The sequence below is a fragment of the Bubalus kerabau genome, chromosome 4, assembly GCF_029407905.1.
Source record: "Bubalus kerabau isolate K-KA32 ecotype Philippines breed swamp buffalo chromosome 4, PCC_UOA_SB_1v2, whole genome shotgun sequence".
Classification (NCBI taxonomy): Eukaryota; Metazoa; Chordata; class Mammalia; order Artiodactyla; family Bovidae; genus Bubalus; species Bubalus kerabau.
In genome coordinates, this window is record NC_073627.1 from 39,626,667 (window position 1) to 39,648,692 (window position 22,026).

The 22,026-nt window shown below is 47.8% G+C and overlaps 2 protein-coding genes across 7 annotated transcripts in view; one reads left to right on the forward strand and one right to left on the reverse strand.

Moving 5' to 3' along the window:
* Positions 1–2,287: 2,287 nt before the first annotated feature.
* LOC129649436 (neuferricin) lies at positions 2,288–10,116 on the reverse strand. 5 transcript variants are annotated; one of them, XM_055576861.1, is made up of 5 exons: positions 9,763–9,967; positions 8,246–8,310; positions 5,957–6,097; positions 4,730–4,916; positions 3,137–4,223 (listed from the first exon to the last, which is right to left on the reverse strand). In XM_055576861.1, exons 2-5 carry the CDS (start codon positions 8,247–8,249, stop codon positions 4,010–4,012), a joined length of 546 nt encoding a protein of 181 aa, XP_055432836.1. In that variant the 5' UTR covers positions 8,250–8,310; positions 9,763–9,967; the 3' UTR covers positions 3,137–4,009. The 5 variants fall into 5 exon arrangements, with proteins under 5 accessions (XP_055432835.1, XP_055432836.1, XP_055432839.1 ...); XM_055576864.1 differs by lacking the exon at positions 8,246–8,310 and adding an exon at positions 8,311–8,732; XM_055576860.1 differs by lacking the exons at positions 8,246–8,310; positions 9,763–9,967 and adding an exon at positions 9,493–9,752 and having other exon boundaries at positions 2,288–4,223.
* Positions 10,117–10,189: 73 nt separating this feature from the next.
* The window catches only part of ZZEF1 (zinc finger ZZ-type and EF-hand domain containing 1), a 94,896-nt gene continuing 83,059 nt past the window's right edge, over positions 10,190–22,026 (forward strand). For both annotated transcript variants that reach the window (XM_055576869.1, XM_055576870.1), the window contains exons 1-2: positions 10,190–10,671; positions 18,716–18,860. In XM_055576869.1, coding sequence (XP_055432844.1) covers positions 10,318–10,671; positions 18,716–18,860 — 499 coding nt within the window. In that variant the 5' untranslated portion in view covers positions 10,190–10,317. The remainder of the gene's footprint in view (positions 10,672–18,715; positions 18,861–22,026) is intronic.

A 22,026-nucleotide genomic window follows, 5' to 3' on the forward strand; every position in this document is an offset into this window, starting at 1 on the left:
ATTCCCCGCCCCCCCATGCAGTCGCACAAATCCAGTAGCTCACGTGGCCCTCACGCTTCTTGAGCTAGTGTTTTCCTTTCCTTTACCTGTCCTCCATTTTGCTCACCCCTTGTTCAGGCCAGATGTAGTGATTGATAAATCTTTTCTGGTGGCTTTTCTCATAATTAATAGGCACTGTTAGGGGCTTTCGTGAAACAATCCCAAGTAATCCTAATAGCCATCCTTGAGGAGAACATTGGTCATATTATGTCAGTAAATACTTAGTGAGTACAAAACAGGCAAGTTGCATGGTTTCTGTCCCTCAATTTTCGAGTCTATAAAATAGAAGTGACCGTGGTTCCTCCTGGCTCACAGGGTTGCCCTGGGGAAGGTGAGCCGTGATGAGTGATGCGCCCTCCCTCCTGGGCAGGTACACGAGTCGGTGTGCGCGGTGAGGTCTTCCCGGGCGCAGGCCGGGGGGTCATGTCTGCTGCCCGTTTGAAGGAGTCTGGCGGCCCAGGTAGTAGAAGTGCTTTCGAGGGTGGAAATCAGATTAGTCCATACATGGCTGGGATGGCTCTGGTTTTGTTCCTTTTCTTTCTCAGTTTGTTTTTGGAAAGATCTAAACAACTCTGGACCTGGCCCCCAGGCTGTCCCCACGTTCCTCCCCCAGGAGTGGCCTCTGGCTGCTCTAGCCAGGGTTTCACTCCGCCACATTGTGAGCTCCCCGAGGGCAGGAGCCTCACTGTCCTCCCAGCCCCAACCCCAGGGGACACAGGTGCTTGGTAAATACTGAATAACTCAGGAGAGCAGTGGCAATGACACTAGTCCTCCATTAACCTGGGGCTGAGTCACCAGGAAGCCTCAGGCACCGTGCTCAAGGGGTGTGTGGAACTTGGAACAAGGTCCTCACTCAAGTTCACCTCCTGTTGTTTGTCCTGTTCCAGGAGGGCAGACACACACCAAACTGTGGACACAGGACCATGGCACTGAATCGGGACAAGAACCTTGAGTTCTAGGCTCAGCTTCATTGCTTTGTGCCTTTATTAAGTGCTTCAGGCCGTGCTTGCCTCATCTGCCAGAGCGAATAGCACACTTCCCATGTGCTAGGTACAGTAGCCGTGGGGCTACACAGCCGAGTAATGTTCAGTCCCCATCTCAAAAGACGGTCTGCAGTCCAGCGCGCGAGGTTGGCAGGAAGTTCACAGTTACAGGGCACTGTGACGGTCGTTACTTTAGAAGTGAATGCAGAATTATTTTCCTAGAGGAAAGCACATCTAAATCCACTGGTGGGTTGACAGTTAGCGAGGCCTCTCAGTTGACTGAGTTACCACGAAACAAGAGCTAGACAAACTGAGCACAAGAGGTGTCATTCCGGGCAGAAGGGACAGCTTGGGTGAAGGTGCTGCACACATAAAGCAAGGTGAAGGCTGGAGGGCTCAGCACGTGGGAGGTGGTGGGAGAGAGAATGGAGGCTGAGAGGAGACGGACCACAGGAGGGCCTCCTGTGCTGCTGAAGTTAGGACCTCATCTCTACAGATGCCAGAGCCATGGGAGAGGTTTAGTTGGAGAATAATGCCCTGATCAGCAGGAGAGGACTTGGCAGGAGGGGGCTGCGGGGTTGTAGCTGGAGGGAGTCCAGTTAGAGCGGGTGAGAAAGGAAGGCCTCAGCCAGAGGAATGCTGGGAACAGGTAAGGGGGTGGGACTGCCAGGACCTGGAGGCTGGTTGGGAGGAGTCCTTGGTGTGACAGGGCTGCTTTAAGATGGCCATGGTGGGACCAGCCAAGGGAACCAGAAGAATCTCGAGGAAGATGATGAAGATGGGATGCCAGGACTGTGGAGTCTGCGGCGCCTGCAGACATGACCAGGAAGGCTGCCCGAACTAGATGACAGCTGAAGGAGAGAAGCTGGAGGGAAGGGTGTGTCGAGGACAGGAGGCTGAGAAGGAATGCTGGAGGGAGATAAGGGAAATGAGGAAAAAGCCAAGGGGCGCTTGCATGAAGGCCCTCAAATGTGACAGGCCCAGGTAGGTAATCATTGAATGTGGAATGGCTTTGCCAGCACAGAGTTGAGCCTGCTGCTGAGCAGAGGAGGGCAGAAGCCGGGCGACTGTGTTACACAGCAAATGGGGGCTGAGCAGCGGACAGTGAGCATGTGCAGCATTTTCAAAAGCTTTGTTGGGATGGGCGGTGGGAAGGGTGGCCCTCCAGAGGAAGCAGATATACGTATGCATATGGCTGATTCACTTTGTCGTCAGCAGAAACTAACATCATAAAGCAATTTTACTCCTAAAATTAATATAAAATCTTTGCTGGGACAGGAGGTAGGTAGATACGGTATTTGAGAGGAATCTGGCGTGAGGGGAGGGAAGTGCACTGTTCAATGCAGACTTGAGGGAGGCAGGAAGAGGTGAGAGGTCCCAAAGGGCAGGCGAGGAAGACCCTGGGGGGCAAAGGGAGCTCAGAGCAGGGTCCAGGGGTCAAGAGCAGCTCCGGCCATAGGGCAGCAAGCCATTCTGATTAAGGGGAGGCGGCCTGTTTTCTTGGCAGGGGACCTGGAAAGCTATTAAGTGAGATGAATGATAAAGGAGAGGAGACAGAGAAAGGAAGGATAGAGAATGTTTAGGTCAACAGCTGAGGGGATTGGGAGGTGCTGAGGTGAAGGTGCAGATGGGGAGAATGTGGACCTGGGTTCATGCCAGGTTGGTTTCCTTATCTGTAATGTAGGAACACTCCTTGCCCTGGCTGCTTAACTTGAATCCAGGAGGTAATGCATGAACTGGGCCCAGTGTGGGAGATTGCAGATGACCCTGGACATCACCCACTGTCCAGGCTGTTGGTACTGGCTTTTGCAGCCTTTCCCAGGCTTGGATGCTGTGCTTTCCACTATCTGTTAGGGCTGTGAAACCACCTTTGGCTCAAAATGCAGACTTCTCCCTTTGAAAGCACACCATCCCAAACGGCAACCCACTCCAGCATTCTTGCCTGGAAAATCCCACGGACACGGGAGTTTGATGGGCTACAGCCATGAGGCTCAGAGAGTCAGTCACGACTGAGCACATGTGTACATGTAGATGCACATCCCTAATTTGAAGTGCTCAAGAAAGAAATATCCTTGCTTTAGATAGTTGCTTTGCGGCTTCCCTGGTGGCCCAGCAGTTAAGAATCCACCTTTCAATGCAGGGAACACGAATTTGATCCCTGGACAGAGAACTAAGACCCCACATGCCCCGGAGAACTGAGCCCGTGCACCACATCTAGAGTGCCCACACGCTGCAACAAAGACCCAGTGCAGCCAATTTTTAAAAAAAATTAAACACACAAAGGACTACATAAATTGTTGCTCTGTTCAGAGAGATCTGGATTTGCTGCATCTACACAAGCAAAAGCTTTTCCATTTCCAGAATCAGCCTGTCCTGGTTTACCTCTATACGGGTCCAGCTCAGATTAACTCAGTGAGGCTTTTGGTTGTCAATGCAAGTTTGCCTTTGGGCACAGGTCTTACATCTAAGAATGGTTGTAAAAGGGCTCACAATAGCACGTGGGAAACGGGAACAGGGCTGTGTTAGCACTGTTCATTCATCTGGCCTTCTGGATGTGTCCGCTTGTTTCTGGATGAAGGAGTGCCAGAGCCCCTGATCCCTGACTGGGGTGGACATTGCAAGCAGGGCCAGGCCAGCAGCTGATCCGGCACCCCGGGAGTCCCTGGGAAAGAAGCTGTTGGAGCGGAGTCCTTTTGTGTGTCGGTCCAGTGAGTTTCGAGTTGGTCATATTTGTGCCCATTAATGTCTGCCAACTCCAGAGGAGGAGGAGACCCGAGGAACAGCGGCACAACAGACTGACCAGTACCAGGCAGGTTGCCACGCACTGGCCTAAGTCACCAGACTGAACCCGCGGGGAGGGGCATGGGTCCCGTCTGCAGAGTGTGGCCCAGTCCTTCCAGGCCCTCTTGTTCATGTAGGAGCCATCCTCCAGCTTGTTAGGGCTCTCGGCAGGGTTCCCTGGGAGTTACGGACACACAGGGTACAGCTTAGAGGGGGACAGAGCACGTGATGGCGAGGGGTGGGCAGCCTGGGTACTCCCCCAAGTTGGGGTGGTCCAGGTCCCCACGATTTCTGTGCGTAGGGTTTTCCGGCAACTGGTCACTCGGAGGGCCAGTTGTTCTCACACACACGCAGTGGGGCTTGACACCTGGCTTAAACAGTTTCCTGGGAACGCCGATCCAGTCTCTGCTCACACCTCCACTAAGGAAAGAAGGAAAGAGGGCTTCTTAGAAGCACTAACTCCTGAGTGTCTCTGGAGAGGGGAGGGAGGAGGCGGTGAGCCAGGCCTTATGCAAAGTGGACCCCATCCCACTTCCCATCTTGGCATTTTCCCAAGGTGACGGTCTGCAGTGTTCACCTGAACTGTCATGCTCTCCCCACCCCCCAACCCTGGCTTCCTCCATTTTCCCTCCCGAGGGCAGCGTCCTCCTTTCTCTGCGCTCCCCCTGGCCCCAGCCATCTGCCTTCCCAGGAGGCAGCCCCACTTTCCTGCTTGGTTGACAACCCCAGTGAAAGGCTCCCCACCCTCACTGGCCTGGGAGCATCTCAGAAGCCCTGTCTGGCTTAAGAATCACTATCCCAGGGCACATGGGTCTTGACCAAGTTCTCCTGGGTTACTCTCACTTATGGCCTCAGGGAACAACTCAGATGACCTAGAAGCTGGATCTGGGGGAGAGGTGGGAGGAACAGCTGGGAAGCCCATTTACCTCTGTTGGGAACACCAGAACCGGCTACCCCTGATGAAGCTCCACTCAGCGTTGCACGGTGGGAACCTCTGCTTCTCTATCAGTTCCTGTCTGTCCGCTTCCAAGCCTTTGGTCATCATGGCTTCTGCCTGGGTCAGTTCTGGGGTGGGGAGCCCATCCTCTCCATAGAACCTTCCTATCACCCTTCCTGTGGCGGCAGGAAAGCTGACGTCAGCGCAGTGGTGGGAGGGGGCGGGACAGAGGCTTCTCCTGCAGAAGCCCCAGGAGAGCTCTGCCCCTGGGGCTCTATGGTGGCTGGCTGGCTGCTGGTGTATCAGGACCTGGCTGGAAGGACTCGTGGCGCCTTCTGCCCTGACGTCTCTCAGTGTCTTATACCACTCCGGATAGAAGCCTCCCTGTTCTGGGTGTAGAGACCTCCAGGACAGAAAACATAAAATCTTCCCCCCTTCCAGACATCAGTTCCCTGAGAGTGGAACCACCTGTCACTCGTTTTTCAATGTTTCACAGCACTTGAGGTGAGCAGGTGTTCCATAAATGCTTGATGAATGAACTGCTTATTGCATAACATTTTTGTGGCTAAGTTCTTCCCCACATTGAATTATTTTGTCTTATGTAACATAAATAAGTCATCCATCGAGCATTCACTCAGTATCTGGAGCTTTGCTGGCACTTTACCAACGTTTTGTAATCCTCATACAACCGCTATGAGAGAGAAATCAGTGCCCCATGGTCCTGGGAGACGGACTGGGAGATGAAGTAGCTGGGGAGTCTCTGAAGCTAGTAAGTGGGTTTGACCCTGAGCTCATGCTCTCCCCTGTCCATCATTCTTTTCTGGCTCAGTCCTTCAGTGGACACACTGCATGGACTGGTTTTAGTTTAAAATCCTGTCAGAATGTGTAAGGTCTAAGCAATGGCAGCAAGAGCAGCTTCAGGAGGCCGGATCCAAGAAGGTACCAGTTCTTAGGTGCAGGGACTTTTATCTCCCAAGTCCTAAAGTACAGGTGGCCTTCACTAGCAGCCCCTGTCATATGGCAAGAGAAGCAGCAGAAAGCACTTCTAGAAGGTTTACCCGGGGACTTCCCTGGTGGTCTGGTGGCTAAGACTCTGAGCGCCCAATGCAGGGGGCATGGGTACGATCCCTGGTCAGGGAACTAAGATCTCGCATGCAGTGCAGCAAATTCAAGACAACTAAATGAAATCTATGGAAATGACCTGCGGAATACCTACCAATGAATTTGTAGTTCTTCTCATAGAATGAAAGCCAGTTTTGGAGTGTCAGCATCTCAGAAAATGACAGGTCGGATACATCATCTACAAGGCCTGCTTCCGAGTAGTCCCCGGTCACAAACGCTCTGGATGCATCTCGGCCTGCGGGAGAGAGGTTTCCAGTAGATTTGCTTGTAAATCACCAACACTATACCAACTCAAGAACCTATTTTCTGAGAAATATCTCCTGAAAACCCTCACTGCCCAGCCATAAGCAAAACTAATCCCTCCTCCTCGGTGACAGATGGTCCTGGATCCTGGACACACATTCTGGCACGTACCCCATTCTTTCATTGACTTTCAGCAACATTTCACACGGCGGAGTCCCTTGGCTTCCGTGACACTACACTCCTGGTTTTCCTCCTACCCCTCTAGCTCGTTTTCTGTCAGTCTCGGGGATCGATTCTTGTTCACCTCTTCTGCTCCATCCACACCCTCCCCTTGATGATCTCATCCACTCTTGTGGTTTCAAGTAGCACCTCAATACCAAAGGTGCCAAATTTGTATCTTGAGCGCCAGACCTGTATATCCAGTTGTCTGCTCAACATTCCTTAGAGGACTTTCAGACATCACAAGTTCAAAATGTCCACACGGCATCCCCAGTCCCTGGAAACCTGCCTCCAATCTAATACTCTCTATCTCAGTTAATAACTAGTTGCTCAATCCAGAAGTGCAGTCCTTGACACCTCCTTCAACCCTCACATCCAGTTAGTTCCCAAGTCCTATTGTCTTCCTAAATAGTTCTTGTATCAGACCACCTGGCTCCATCTACCACTAAGCAAGCCCAGGCTGCCAGCATCTCTCATCTAAGCTATTAGAGTAAACCACAGAAGGTCTCCCTGTGTTTATTTCTGTCCTCCACTAATCTATTTTCTGTATAACACTCAGACTGATATTTTAAACAAATTGATCATTCTCTGATCCCTGGTCTTGAAAGATGCCAAATGCCACAGAACAACTAAGCCCATGCACTACAACTACTGAGCCTGAACTCTAGAGCCCAAGAGCTACAACTCCTGAAGCCCGTGTGCCCTAGAGCCTGTGGCCTGCAACAAGAGAAGCCTCCTCAATGAGAAGCCCGTGCACCACGATGAAGGGTTGTCCCTGCTTGCCACAACTAGAGAAAGCCTGCGTGCAGCAATGAAGACCCAGCACAACCAAAAAATATAAATTAAGTTAAACATGAGTTACCATATGACTCAGCAATTCCCCTCCTAGGTATATACACAAGAGAACTGAAAACACACGTCCACAACAAAACTTGTACATAATGTTCATAACAGCATTATTCAAAATAAGCAAAAGATGGGAAGAACCTAAATATCCAAGAAATAATCAACAGATCAGCAAAATCTATACAACAGAATATTATTTGGCCATAAAAAGGGATAGAGTACTAATACTCGCCAACACATCATGGATGAACCTTGAAAACATGCCAAGTGAATGAAGCCGGACACAAAAGGTCACAGTATGACTCATGAACATGAAATGCCAGAAGAGGCAAATCTTTTGAGACAGCAAGTAGATACTGATTGCCAGGGGCCAAGTAGAGGGGATGGAGAATAACTCCTAACAAAAATGGGGTTTCTTTGGGGAGGTGATAAAATGCCCTGGAATAAGACAGTGGTGATACTTACCCAGCTCCCCATGTTGTGTGTGCTTAGTCGCTCAGTCCTGGCCGACTTTGTGACTCCATGGACTGTAGCCCACCAGGCTTCTCTGTCCATGGGATTCTCCAGGCAAGAATACTAGAGTGGGTTGCCATGCCCTTCTCCAGGGAGTCTTCCCAACCGAGGGATTGAACCCAGGTCTCCCACATTGCAGGCAGATTCTTTACCGTCTGAACCACAAGGGAAGCCCAAGAATACTGGAGTTGGTAGCCTATCCCTTCTCCAGGGATCTTGCTGACCCAGGACTCGAACTGGGGTCTCCTGCATTGCAGGTCGATTCTTTACCAGCTCAGCTACCAGGAAAGCCCAACTTCCCATGTTAAAAACCACTAAATTCTACTGTCTAAAAGGGTGGGTTTTATACCATCTGAATATCTTAATAAAAATACTAAGCGAATGAATAAGTGAATGTATCTGCTTCCCTACTCGAGTGTGTAGGGGGTTGGGGACAAGGCGAGCTACATGGCGGTGGTTAATAAATGGATGGTAAGTAACATGGGATATAAAGGAACTCACTCTATAGGAGAGCACATTGCAAAAGAAAGATCACCCCAGAAAGGGAGAGGTTTTTGCTCACACATGCATACAGCCACGACAGCTGCATCAGGGCGTGGCAGGAGAGTGCATCCAAAGTGTCCTCACCTGGCAAGTGAATAAAACACTTGATTTCAGTTGCATCTCTGCTTCTCACTCACTGGGCAGCCCTGGGTAAGTCCTTTCCCTCTCTTGGACCGTTTGAGGACCTGTCAGCATCATCAACTGCACGTAATTCCTTCTCTGTCAGTGCTTCTACTTTTCAAGTTCTCCCTAGAGACAGGGATGTGCCTTGTATTTAAGTGCCAGAGGCAGCTTCCCAGCTCCCCAGAGATAATGACAAATGGACAATGCTTATTTAATATCAGCTTAGTCACTGGCCTTAGGCTTGCTCCTCATTTGCTTTTACTTTTAATCTGGGAGGTGGTCATTCCTCTGGGCTGGTAAAGCAACATCTCTTAAAGGGGTGGTCCTAGTCAGGACTTAGTTGTGAGGGCTTTAGGCAAATAACATCCTCCAATCCTCCCCAGCTGTAAAAAAGGGTTAGAATAAGCCTCATTTGACAAATGTTCTTTGTGGCCTAACATATGCCCAACTTTGTTCTAAGTACTGAAGGACTATAAAGATGGCCAGACTCCTTCCCTGTGCTCTAGCCTGATGAACTTTATATTTATCTGGCTGCACCAGATCTTACTTGCAGCAGGTGGGATTGTCAACCTTCCTTGCAGGTAGCATTCAAACTTTCAGTTTCCTGACCAGGGATCCAACCTGGATCCCACAAAAGTCCCCTGATAAACTTTTTTAAGGAAGACAAGATAAAAGCGTTTGTACTAGGAGCAAACCAAATGTACCATTTTTAGGGAAACCTGGGATGGGGGAAAGGAAATCACTTCTTACTGGGACACACTGAAGAAATGATTGGAATCAGTTGGGGAACCCTGAGGACAGTGACTCATCTCTGTGCCCTGAGAGCCACGCAGTGTGGCACTAAGCAGATCTTGGGAGCTTCTGCAGGCCGGTAAAGAGTAACTGACAGGAGGCAAGTGATGTGTTTCTCCAACCTAGTCAGGAGGAGCGGTGGGGAAAGACAAGGAGAATAGAGGCCGTGACAGTTGCCCATAGTCAAAACACACCAGATGGATGATGCAGCTGAGCCCGGCCCCCACGCTGGTCTGACGAAATGTGGGGAGGAAATGAACACACGAATAAATGAATACGTGCATGAATGAAGCGCAGGCGGCTACCCGCCCGCGTCGTAGCAGGAAAAGGCGTGAACCGCCCTGCTAATACCTGCGAAGCCGCTATAGTGGGCCCCGGGCTCGTAATGCCTCCGGCCAGAGGACACATCGTAGACGCGGCCGAGCAAGGCCAAATAGAGGCCCGGGTCCCCTGGGCGGCCGCGATAGCGGGCCAGCTCCTCGGGTATGAAAAGGCGAAAGTCGGCGCGGGGACTCCACCAGCCCATCAGCCATGCGGCCATCGCCGCCGCCGCCGCCACGGCCACGGCCAGGCCCAGCCAGAGCCCACGCCCGCCGAGCCCCGGCATTTACGCAGCCGTACCCCTCTTGGCTCCTCCGAAGTTGCCACCTCTCGGTCCACAGCTAAGATGGCGGAGAACCGGCCGCGACGTCACCAGCGCGACGCGCGCTTTCCCGGGTCCGCATGTCACTAAGGGGACAGTGGGGCACTGGAAGGGAAAGTCTTTGGCGAAAAGTTCACTCCTTGGCTCCAACCTTCCTCGTACTTTTCTAGCATAGCTAGCGACTGTTGAGAGATACTAACGAAGTGACTGGCGAGAGGATATTCTGGCCTGCAGGTTGTCCGCCCCCAACAAAGATGGTAGCAAAGGAGGCTGCGGGTTACGTAGACGTAATGACAGCAGCGCCCTCTTGAAAATCAGGCTGTTCTCGGCTTGCTGTCTCACGACAGCTGGTGGTGTCCGCTTAACGGCGTCTTTACGACAGAAGTCCTCGCTTGTCGGCGAGGAAGCCGGAAGCCGCAGCCGCCGCCGTCGTCCCTTCCCGGTCCCCGCCCGCCGGGTGCCGTCGGAGGTTGACAGGTCGTGGCGGGGAGGCGGCGGCGGCAGCAGAGCCGGGCGCCCGAGACGGAGACCTCATGGGGAACGCTCCGAGTCACAGCAGTGAAGACGAGGCGGCAGCCGCCGGGGGCGAGGGCTGGGGCCCGCACCAGGACTGGGCCGCGGACTCGGGCACGACCCCCGGCCAGGGCCCCGCGGCCCCGGCGCTGCCGCCCGCCGCGGCGCTGCTGGAGCCGGCCCGGCTGCGAGAGGCGGCGGCTGCTCTGCGGCCCACGCCGCCCTGCGAGTCTCTGGTGTCCAGGCACCACGGCGCGCTTTTGCGCTGGCTGGAAGAGCGCCTGGGCCGCGGCGAAGAGTCCGTCACCCTGGAGCAGTTCGGGGAGCTGCTGGAGGCTCGTGGCGCCGGCTTCTCGGGCGAGCGGTTCGAGGAGGTCAGGACTGACTAGCGATTGTGGGGCGGGGGCAGGGCGGTCGGCACTAAGGGCATGAAGAGGTAGGCAGTGGCTTTAGAGAGGCTGGGCAGGAACCCGTAGGGTTGGCAGCTTCTGAGAATAGGAGCTTGAGTATGCCGGGACCCACAGTGGGAGCTTCCAGTTTGTTCACTCCGGGAGCCGACTGTCGATCTCTCTAACCTTTACTAGAACTGTGGAAAGCTTCGGCTGGGCGGTTCTGGCTCAGAAGTGCTGGATAAGTCTTTGCATGTTGCTGTAGCACAGACCTCTGTGCTGTTGCCTGATGCTGCATCAACTGCCTTCCAGGATGGCCTAAGGGGATTGTAGTACAGGGATCAAGGGAGTGGCCATGAAAATCTTTCGGTTTTATTGGCCAGTGGGTTTTTGCAGAGGCACCTTCTGAGTCCAGTGTGGGGTCCTAACGAATGTGGGAGGAGAATAACATATATTGGAAAAATTCACATTCTGAAAGCCATTCCCATCTCGCAGAAACTAGCTTTTCCAAAACCCACATTGGTTTTTATATCTTTGAAGGATCATATTTTAGTCTCATTTAAACCTCCCTAGAACCTACAACTAATGGGCAAATACCAGGTTTCCTGTGACTACTTGTGATTGTATAGTTTGGGGCATAATCACCAATATCATCTTTGTTACGTGATTAACAGCAAATTGATATGGCAAAAAAGTATTTTCCTTGCAAGGGATCTTACGGACAGGGAGGCCTGGCGTGCTGCGATTCATGGGGTCGCAAAGAGTCGGACACGACTGAGCGACTGATCTGATCTGATCTGTACCAGACACTTCATTTTAGAATTAAGAAGGGAACTGATCCAGCATCACCCTGTGAGTCATTAATGAAACTGAGACTGTCACTCACATTTCTTGGTTTTTGTTTGTCTTATGTCACACTACAAGCTTCTTAAGGCCCTCTTTCATTAAGTCCACAATGTTATAACAAAAAGGTACTTAATTTGTGAAAATGGGTAAACCATGTAGTATATTCAGTGTCAATGAAGAATGAGTACATAAACAGACAAGATATTTTAATGCCATTAGAGACTGGTTTACACTTTAAAACCAGAGGCTTTTCAAATATTTTAAAAATGTTTTCCTCTACATGTCCAGAGTTCAGACAATGTAGTTTGTGTGTGTCTTATATTTTCCTTTTAAGAATACCTGTAAGGCATCCGGCTTTTGAAAATGTCAGTCATGTTACTTAGTGAAAGGTCTCCTTTTTTTTCAACCTCCAGGAATTTGCTTTTTTTTTTTGGCTGCATTGTTTGTGGGATCTTAGATCCCTGACCAGGGATCAGACCCTGGGTCCTTCCCAGTGAAAGTACAGAGTCCTAACCACTGGACCACCAGGGAATTCCCAGTACTTTCCACTCTAGTCCTAGACGTATAGTGAGAAAGTGAAGCAGTCAGAAAGAGCTATGCAGATATCTTGAAGGATCCAAAGACAATGGAGGAAAAGTGTTTACAATTGTGAGAGTGTCTGACAGGAATAGAGCTTCAAGAGTCCTGTAATGTAAGGCCAAGAAGTCCTTGAGGTATGGTCCAGGATTCACGCAAGGGCTATGACTTTATTCTTTCACTGAGCAAATGCTTGTTGGGCATATACTGAGTGCCAAGGACTTGAATGACAGTGGACAAAGCAAGATACTTACTCTTAAAGAGTATCTACTGCTTAGGACTTGGCTGGTGGTCCAGTGGCTAAGACCTCACCTTCCAGTGCAGGGGAGTATGGTTCAATCCCTGGTCAGGGGACTCAGATCCTACATGACCCTGGGGCCAAAAGGCCAAAACATAAGACAGAAGCTGGCTCAGTGGTAGAGAATCTGCTTGCCAATGCAGGACATTCTGGTTGGATCCCTGGGTTGGGAATATCCCCTGGAGAAGGGAATGGCCACCCACTCCAGTATTCTTGCTTGGGGTTGCAAAGAGAAAGACTGGACTTAGTAATTGACCAGGCATGCAAGATAGAAGTAATATTCTAACAAATTCAATGAAGACTTTTAAAAATGGTCTACATTAAAAAAAAAAGTATTTAATACTGAAAGAGATGCACATTAACCCAGCAATTTATAGGTGTGGTGAGTTATTCAAGGGAAAGCATAATGAAAAAAGAGCAGGAGTATTTGACCTCATCCAGGGTGTCACGACTGAGTGACTTCACTTTCACTTTCCTGCATTGGAGAAGGAAATGGCAACCCACTCCAGTGTTCTTGCCTGGAGAATCCCAGGGACGGGGGAGCCTGGTGGGCTGCCGTCTCTGGGGTCACATAGAGTTGGACACGACTAAAGTGACTTAGCAGCAGCAGCAGGGTGTCAAAGAAGACATACCTGAGAAAGTAACTTTCCAGCTCAGATTTGAAGACTGAAAGAAGACTGAAAGCAGGAGCAGCAGGTGTGAGCCCTGTTTCAGACAGAGGGTGTCACGTGCACAAGCCCCAAGTCCACAGAATAGAGAATCGGGGAGACTGGTATGATGTCTTTGGGCTACAAACTGCTTCAAGGGACAGAAAATCCAGTACATCAGTGCTTTAAACAATAAAGAAGCTTTTAATGTAAAAGTCCAAGTAGGCAGTCCAGGATTGATACATGCAAGTTTCACAGTTGCCAGGGACTGGTTCTGTCCATCAGGTGCTGTCATCTTCCACAGTCACCTTCCACCTAGTGACCCACATGACTCCTTTGCTGCTGCTTTCCACAATCAGCTGGAAAGGGAAGGAGAGGGCCACAAACCCCTTTGACCAAACCCAGTCACATGGCCACACTTAACTGCAAGGGAGGTTGGGAAAGATCCCTTATTCCATGGCCATATATTCAGCTAAAAACCAGTAGTTAAATTACTGAGGAAGAGGAGAACAGATACTGGGTTACAGTTTCGCCATCTTTGACTCACATGGCTAGATTGTAGCAGAAGGAGAACAAGGCTAGGAAGCAGGCAGTGACCAAATTTTAGAGCAGGTTCTCATCGGGGTATAGTATTCACTAGTGTAATGGTGAGAAGCTCCATGTTGTATGTGTTGGTTCTTTCGGCTCCTGCTGCCATCCATGTCTGTCCAGCTGTCTCACCTTCACATTCCTCTGACCTTTCTTGCTTGAGGTGTTGTCCTAAAGAAATGCTTGAAGTTATACCGGGGACCAAAGTCTGAAACGTTATCATTTTATAGTTACAACACACCTCTTCTCTTGATGGGTGTAGTCCTTGGAAAGAGAGTCTTTGATTTGCTCACAAGGAGCAGGATTTAATTGACTCCTATGTAGAAGAGGAGTTGGAGTTAACATTAAATTCCTTTTTGACTCAGAAATAAGATATTGTGCTCTTACTGTGATATACTTTCAGTAGGTCATGTATATGCTCTACAGCAGGAAAAAAGTGCTGAGCACAGGATGATAGCAGATGGCTTGAAGTTGGGGATTTAGGATGAACAGGTCTTATTTGATTAATTTGCCATATTAGCTGTGGTGCCTACTTGGTGAAATCTGTAGGGTTGTAAAGTCTGAAGGAAGGACTTTTTTTATTCATTTATTTCTTGTCTTAGCACAGTCCCTGCTCAGAGCCAGTGTTCAATTTGACAGTCCTCATTCTCCAGCTTCATATTTTATATTCAATCCGTTACCTTTTAATAGGAAGATAATCCTTTTCTTTCTTTTTTTCCGACTGCACCATATGGTTTGTGGGATTTTAGTTCCCCAACCAGGGATTGAACCTGGGTCCTCGGCAGTGAGAGCTCAGATTCTCACTGGACAGAAAATTCCCAAGAAGATGCTTATTGACATTGAGGAAGCAGTTAAATATAGTTTTAGTGAAAACTTAAAAAGATTCTTAGTCACTGCTGGAGTTTAGAGGAAATTTGGAGAAAAATACCTCTTGGCATTATCATGTCATAGTATTGATTAACTTAGAATGGCTCTGAGCCAAGAACTATGCAAATCGAGTCATGCAGATGTAATTCTGTGCCCTTTCAAGACGCAGTAAGAGAGCCACGTGTGTGTATCATGAAGACGAAGCGGGCTTACCCTCAGCTGAGAGCCTGTAAGGGTTCCTCACTGCCAAAGGGATCAGGTACACACTCCTCGGAATGCGGTGGAGGCTGCAGGCTGGCCTGTCTCCCTGTCTGATCTCTCCTACTTCTGTCCCCCGTGGGACGCTTGCCTTGTCTGGTGTGTGGACCTTTCTTCTGTGCGTTCTCCAAGATTCCCCTCCTTGGCCCCATCTCCTGGTCAGGACAGTCGGGACCAAGCCTGTCCTGTGGCGTGATTCACATGGCTTCTGTATCATTGTATCTTCACTCCTTCCCTTGAGGCTCTTATTTCCTGTTCTGGACAAGTCTTTTGACACTGGAGCACACTGTGGTCTTGCTCTGCATGAGGCTCCCAGGCCCCGCCACCTGCCTGCACTCCTCCAGCACACAGGAAGTCTTCAGTGAGCGCTGGCCATTGGTAGTGATGAGGCAGTGCTGAGAGGACGATCCTGGGGGAACTGGAGGTTGTTCTGGCTCCGTATGCTTTGCTGTGAGGGACAAGATGGTATTGGCTTCTTGTGGAGAGCTTCACGATCCCCGAGAACTATGGAGGAAAGGTCACTGCTCTGTTTTGCCTTTCCCTGATTTCCAGACTACCACTTTGTTGTGTACTGTCTTGCTTTAGGAACTGGAGTGGCTCCCCATTTTTCTGAGGGTCATTTCCCCCAAATGCCTCTACCACTCCTGGGCTTCTGGCCTCCAGAGTGTCTGTTAGCTCAGGTCACAGTGGTTGACAGTGTGGGGTCCCAAATCATACCAGAATTCCCATCCAAGCTCCATCATTTACCAGTCCTTGTGACTTTGAACAAAATCCCTTACCTCTCTTTCCCTGTCTAGTTAAAGTCATGGTACCAGCCTTAGGATTGTGGAATTTAGTATTAGCTCTTGTACTTGTTATGCTATTACTTCTATTATTGTAATGATCACACCCATCACATTGCTGCCGCTGGTTTGTGGATCTGTCTTCTCCTAGGCCGTGGGGATTTTGGAGAGCCAGGATTCCACCCTGACATCCCAGTATGCACAGAGCCCAGCCCAGGTCAGGCATAAGTGGCTCCCTGTCAGCTGGTGTTAAATAGGTGCCAAGTAAATTGGCTCCTGGGAGACAAACTAGATGCTAAGTGGTAGATTTCAAAACCTCTGCATTTTTTTTTAAGGACAATTTCCCAAGTATTAGGAAATTACATATTTGTTCAGTGAAGCTGTTAGCAGCACTGTTCTGATTGTTTTGGTTTTTTTCCTCACCCAAACTGTCTTTATTTTTCATTTGTTTGAAAATTCTTTTGATCATATCCATTAACTATTGACGGATCAACAGTCTGATAAAAATAGAAAAATGTCACTTATTCATATAGCCTTGCTCATATAGAATTTTTACCAGCCCTAAACGGCAAGAGTTGTGTGGGAAGTTGGGAACAGACAGCACTTGCGATGCAGGTGGCACTTGAAGTGCAGAAGTTCTGGTGGGAGTAGGGCTTGAGCGCTGCCTGCGATTTAGAGAGAGTGAGTCTCAGCTTTAAGGCTGATGTTGAGTAAGCCTGGGCTTAAGGTGCCGAGAGCAAGGGTTAGAAGATGGAGGAAAGGGATGGATAAGAGAGAGATTTTGAGCACTTGGTCTCGGACAGCAAGGAACCCCAGGGGTTATCTGGTCAAAGGAAGGAGAATGGAGTTGTGGTGAAGAACACGAGCTCTGGAGCCTTGGAGTCAAATACTAGCTGTGTGACTTTGGACAAGTTTTCTGACCTCTCTGTAAAATGTACAACTTTAAAATGAGGCTAATAGTAATCTTGCTGTTACATGGAATAAATGGTTTGTGCACTGCTTAAAATTTAGTGAGTGCTCAAATATTAATTCAGAGCTTCCCAAACCATCTGTCATTCCACATTGAATGGGTTACCATTGTGCTAATCCCCTCAGACTTTGAATCATACCGTATATCTGTTTCCTTACTGTGCTACAGTGTGAAGGAGCTGGGATGTAGCTGTTATTGGTGCTGTGCATTCACGTCCTGGGGCCTCAGGGCAGACAGAGGCTGTGCTTCTGCTCTACCTCCCTCCACACCCATTGGCTCTACTCTTCATATTAGGGTGTGCTTCAAATGTTTTCATGTTTATAATTTCCCTTTTGTCACTATAAAAGCAACTTATGTAGATTGGCATGTTACCACTATTAGTATCTTAATATGTACTCTTTCAGATTATTATTGTTGTTCAGTTGCTCAGTTGTATCTGATTCTTTGCAACTCCATGGACTGCAGTATACCAGGCTCCCCTGTCCTTCACCATCTGCCAGAGTTTGCTCAAATTCATGTCCATTGAATTGGTGATGCTGTCTGACAATCTCATCCTCTGTCGTCACCTTCTCCTTTTGCCTTCAATCTTTCCCAGCATCAAGGTCTTTTCCAATAAGTCGGCTCTTCGCATCAGGTGGCCAAAGTATTGGAGCTGCAGCTTCAGTATCAGTCCTTCCAGTGAATATTCAGAGTTGATTTCCTTTAGGATTGACTGGTTTGATCTCCTTGCAGTCCAAGGGACTCTCTGCTGATAAATCTATGTATCTTTGGTACCAATGTGGAAAGTGCATATTTGCTTTTTGTTTAAACTAACATGAGGTCATTTTCTAATACTCTTCTGTAACTTAGTTTTTTAATGGTCTTAGTGGTCTTCACTGTCCGGTTAATATCTGTTTCATTAACACCCAGTCCATATTCCAATTTATCCAATTGTCCCAGAAATCCATCTGCCTCACAGCTTCCAAAATTTTGTTGCTGTTGCAACATCTCCTGTTTGCTTTGTCCTTATACTTAAAAAAAAAAAATTTCCTCTATAATATTGTCTTACTGGAATTTCAGGAGGGAGCAGAGGTAAATGCATTTGTTTAGTGTGACATCTTTGAACACTCTTGATGGCTCCTTGTCCAGCTTTTGCTAACTGAAGCTTTGAGGGATGAGTTGGGCATTCCTTCCGGAGCCTCCTAATCCATCTTTATATCCCACCAACAACAGATGCATCCGTCTTTATGATGAGCTTTTCCCTCTAGCTTCCATCTGATGACCTTAATTATAACTGCTCCTTCCCGTAATAGCCCATCAGATGTTTGAAATGGAGTCTATTACTCCCAGTCATCTTTTCTCCTCACTGGAGATTCCAGGCTTTTCTCACAGGGCAATTTCTAGTCTCGTCTTCATCACAGTCTGTTTCTTCTGATTTCTTCTCTCTTATTGGGTGTGTGACTTCCAAAGTAAACTCAGCTTTCCTGATGGGGTCTAATCAGGAAAAAAACAGAATGAAGGACTTCCCTGGCAGTCTAATGGTTAAGACTCTCAATGCAGCGGGCACAGGTTCGATCCTTGACCTGGGAACTAAGATCCCACATGCTGCACAGCACAGCCAAAAAAAAAAAAAAAAGAAGCTGAGGCTTATGGAGGCAAGGGAGTGTGTTTTTGAAGTCACATGGCCAGTTAGTGACAGAGCAGGATTCAAGCCAAATCCCATGCTGTACCCGGTTCCCTGACATGAACAGGGTGAAATTAGATTATAGTTAAAGGTTAGTGTAAACAGGGCCGTAAAGTAGATAAACCAAGTTAGCTCTCGGGTCCAAAGAGAGTTTAAAATAAAAAGCCCTACTAAACCTGAGATGCTACCCTAAGCCAATGCTTTGTTTTTGGCACTTTGTAACCAGTTGAACATTTTTCGGTGATTGCTTTCTTCTGAAATTATTTTGGGACAGGGGGCTTACTCTCTTGAAAGAGACGAAATGATGATGATGTTGGATGTTGTGCCTACAGGTAGCAATACTTGTCCATACACGTTCTGCAGAACATCATGAGTTACTATCCCGAACTTATTTGTTCTTTTTTTTTTTTTATTCTTTGAATGATATATATGAACTCTTCCCACAACAATAACAAAAATCACTGGTCTTAAAAAGTGTTAGTTATTCAGAATTTGGAACCCATATCTGATTTTCTTGTATCTCTTGTCTTGTAGGCCTTTGCCCAGTTTGATGCTGAGGGTGATGGTACGGTTGATGCTGAGAACATGTTGGAGGCCCTCAAGAATTCCAGTGGAGCTAACCTTCAGGGAGAGCTGAGCCACATCATCAGACAGCTGCAAGCGTGCTCTCTTGTTCCAGGTAAGGCCCTCATCTGAGTGCTGAATGCTGAAGAATGCTCTCTTAGAGCCCAAATGAGCTTTGCTGTAATATGGATTGTAATTAGACAAGCTTGTGTGCACCATGAAATAGTCATGATATTCTGATAGCCTTCATTAAGCTCGTGATCTGAATGTGTGTTGAGTATAATCATTTCTTGTGTTCCCCACACAGTGGTGGCTGAGCAGTTCTCCCATCTTTATGAACCTTTGTCATGAGGCCACCTTCCTTACTGGATCTCTCTGTTTCACTCTCTCAAGAAGCCTTCCCTGGCCCCGGTTGTAGGCTTTCTTAGCATTGTGTATTTGATTTTTTTTTTCCCCCCAACATATCACTGTTCTAGTTAATTAATTATTACTCACTTGTTTGTAAATATCTGTCTTCACTTTTATCCTATGAGCTCCATGAGGGCAGGGAACCTTCTCTTTTACTTCTGATGAGTCCTTACATTTAGTAGTTTGGCACTTGGTAGGCACCCAGCTTTTTTAATTTTTAGAAAGCCATTGCTCTGAAATTTGTGAGAATAAAAATAGCTTAAAATGAAACAGTACCTCTACATTGTCTCTATGAAAAAACTTTGTCTATATTTTTTGATGGTTTTATTTAGGGAGCTCAGAAACAGAATCAAAATAAAGTTACCTTTTCTTGTTTTTTTTTTTTCTATTGAGAAAGCAATTGAGTTTGAAAGGAAAAAATTAAACTTGGCGTATCATCCTTTTGGTTTAGTTCACTTTATCCAGGAGCTTTTCTGCTTTGTGCAGTTGGAGTCATAATATTTAGCACAGAGGATCTTGGGCAGCAGGGAGGCAAATAGACTCGTTGGATCCATAAATGTAACTCTGATTAACCTCTCTGGCTTCCTACTGAGGATGTATTGAGCTAGGGAAGGAGAGTTTCTGTATATTAATGAAGAATGCCTACTTCTGCTCTTCTTCAGATTGTCTTGAATTATGTAATTTTTATAGAGCATTATAGATAGCCTGTACATGTTAATTTTTCTACTGTTCTCATGGCAGTAAAAATTACACTTTGAATTATGCATAGCTAACTTTTAGCATTTTGTATTACCCCCACCTCTGTATTACCAGCATATGGGTAGCATCAGGGGCTTTATTTGAACACCTTAGAGAGATGTTTTGGGAGGAGAGGACAGGAGTGGCGACCAGGGGATCCCCAGCACTTAGTGTGCTGTTGCTCTGAGTCATCCTGAGGAGCAGTGGGGATTAGGCTAGAAAAACTCGGGGCCCAGATCCCTAATCAGGGGTCCAGACCTTCTTAGCAGGGTTGTGACTTAGGACTTTCTGCTGAAATATTTTATCTGTTATTTTAACTTAAAAGAGTTTTTCTTTTATTTTAAATCATAATCCTAGGCTGAAACTTGGTGAGCTGAGCTCACCTCACTGGTGGAATCCCACTTTCCTGGTCCCTCTGTCTTGCCTAGACTGACACTTACCCCTTTCGTATCTCTTTGTATGAGTGCTGAATGGTTAAAAGAGACAGCCCATTTACCAGATTCATTGCTTATTTCACCATGGGATAAAAGTTTTCCCATTACAAGCATCAGTCTGTTCGGAGCAGATGAGTGCAGTACCAGCAGCGTCATCACATGAAGTCTGGGTATTACCCTGAGTGTCCGTTAAGAAGAACTGTAAGAGGAGATATGAGGGATGGCATGAACTTCTGGGCTTGGGAAATCAAACCAGGGGCTCCTGGTTTTGTGTAGAGGCAGAATCAGATGGGCCACTTCTAGGGCACAGTTTCTCCTCGGTCTCATGGTTAGCTTCAAAAATTAAAGCAGTTTCCTTCTGCTCTAATATAATCTTTTTGTTTCACACTTAAAAGCAGTTTATCCTGTGGACTTCTGGAATCGTGCTCTAGGTGCTGCTCACTTGGGTGTGCTCAGCTTGTGACAGTTGATCCAGTAATACAGTGATAATATATGTACTTTTGTTTTAATTAGAAAGTAAAAGAGAAACAAACAAACAAAGAAAACCCTCCCCAGGTCTCTAAGCATGTCTGAGCGCCAGGGAAAGCTGCTGTGTTTATTCTGTCTTCACTTAACTGTCTGGGTCACGTGCACCTCAATTGAAAGCATGTTATTGTAGCTGAACCTACAATAACAAGAGCAGGATTCCAGAAGTCTGCAGGAGAAACTGCTTTTAAGTGTGAAACAAAAAGATTTTATTAGGGCAGAAGGAAACTGCTTTAATTTTTGAAGCTAAACATAAGACTGAGGAGAAACTGTGCCCTAGAACTGGCCCATCTCATCCTGCCTCTTCCCTTGTGGCTCAGCTGGTAAAGAATCCACCTGCAATGCGGGAGACTGGGTTCGATCCCTGGGTTCGGAAGATCCCCTGGAGAAGGGAAAGGCTACCCACTCCAGTATTCTGGCCTGGAGAATTCCATGGACTGTATGGTCCATGGGGTCGCAAAGAGTTGGACTCAACTGAGCGACTTTCACTTCACTTTAGACATGGCCTGTTTTGTGTTTTTGAAAGGTTACTGAGGTTAACATCAGACAAAATGCAGCCAGAGGAGCCACTTAGGATATCTGGGTGGGTGTATGAATGGAGGTGTTGAGGCCAGAGTCTGGACAGTGACCAAAGGGAGGGACAGATGGACGAGACTCCAGAGGAGCCCCCCTGGAGAGGAAGGACTGGAGTGGTGGAGGAAGCACTTGGAAGCGGTGCAGGGCCTCTCTGCAGTCCCTCCCCTGGGTGTTTTCACCCGATCGTTCCTCGGCTGTAAGAGGAGGGTACCAGAGCCTTCGGTGCCTTCTCCCCACCCTCCCCCCACCACTTACCATGGGGGCTGACTGCAATGATGTCTGTGGAAGGACCTTGAAAACTAGAAAATGCACTCAAGAATTGTGGTCAGGTTAATGGTTGTGTTTTCATTATCGTTATTTTTGTAGCTTAGTATAAAAGCAGTTACGCCATTACACTCTAACGTGATAAACATTATTCCTAGCCTATATTCAATATGCAAAACTTCTTCAAAAATGTCTAGTTAGTATTTAAATTTATAAATTAAACATAAAAATTGGGAGCTTGGATTGAAAGAAATTATCATTATTCTAAGTCTTCTAAAATGTCTGTGAAACTACAGTGAAATTAATTTTGAAATTGAGATCACCACTGGTTCATTT

Bases quoted from the DNA above. Each gene is read 5' to 3' on its own strand.
- LOC129649436 (XM_055576860.1), bottom strand. From the start codon at position 9,748: ATGCCGGGGCTCGGCGGGCGTGGGCTCTGGCTGGGCCTGGCCGTGGCC. The intron at 6,098-9,492 runs GTATTAGCAGGG...TCTCTCCCGCAG, and splicing joins CCACTATAGCGGCTTCGCAG to GCCGAGATGCATCCAGAGCG. The intron at 4,917-5,956 runs GTAGGTATTCCG...CTGCCGCCACAG, and splicing joins GAAGAACTACAAATTCATTG to GAAGGGTGATAGGAAGGTTC.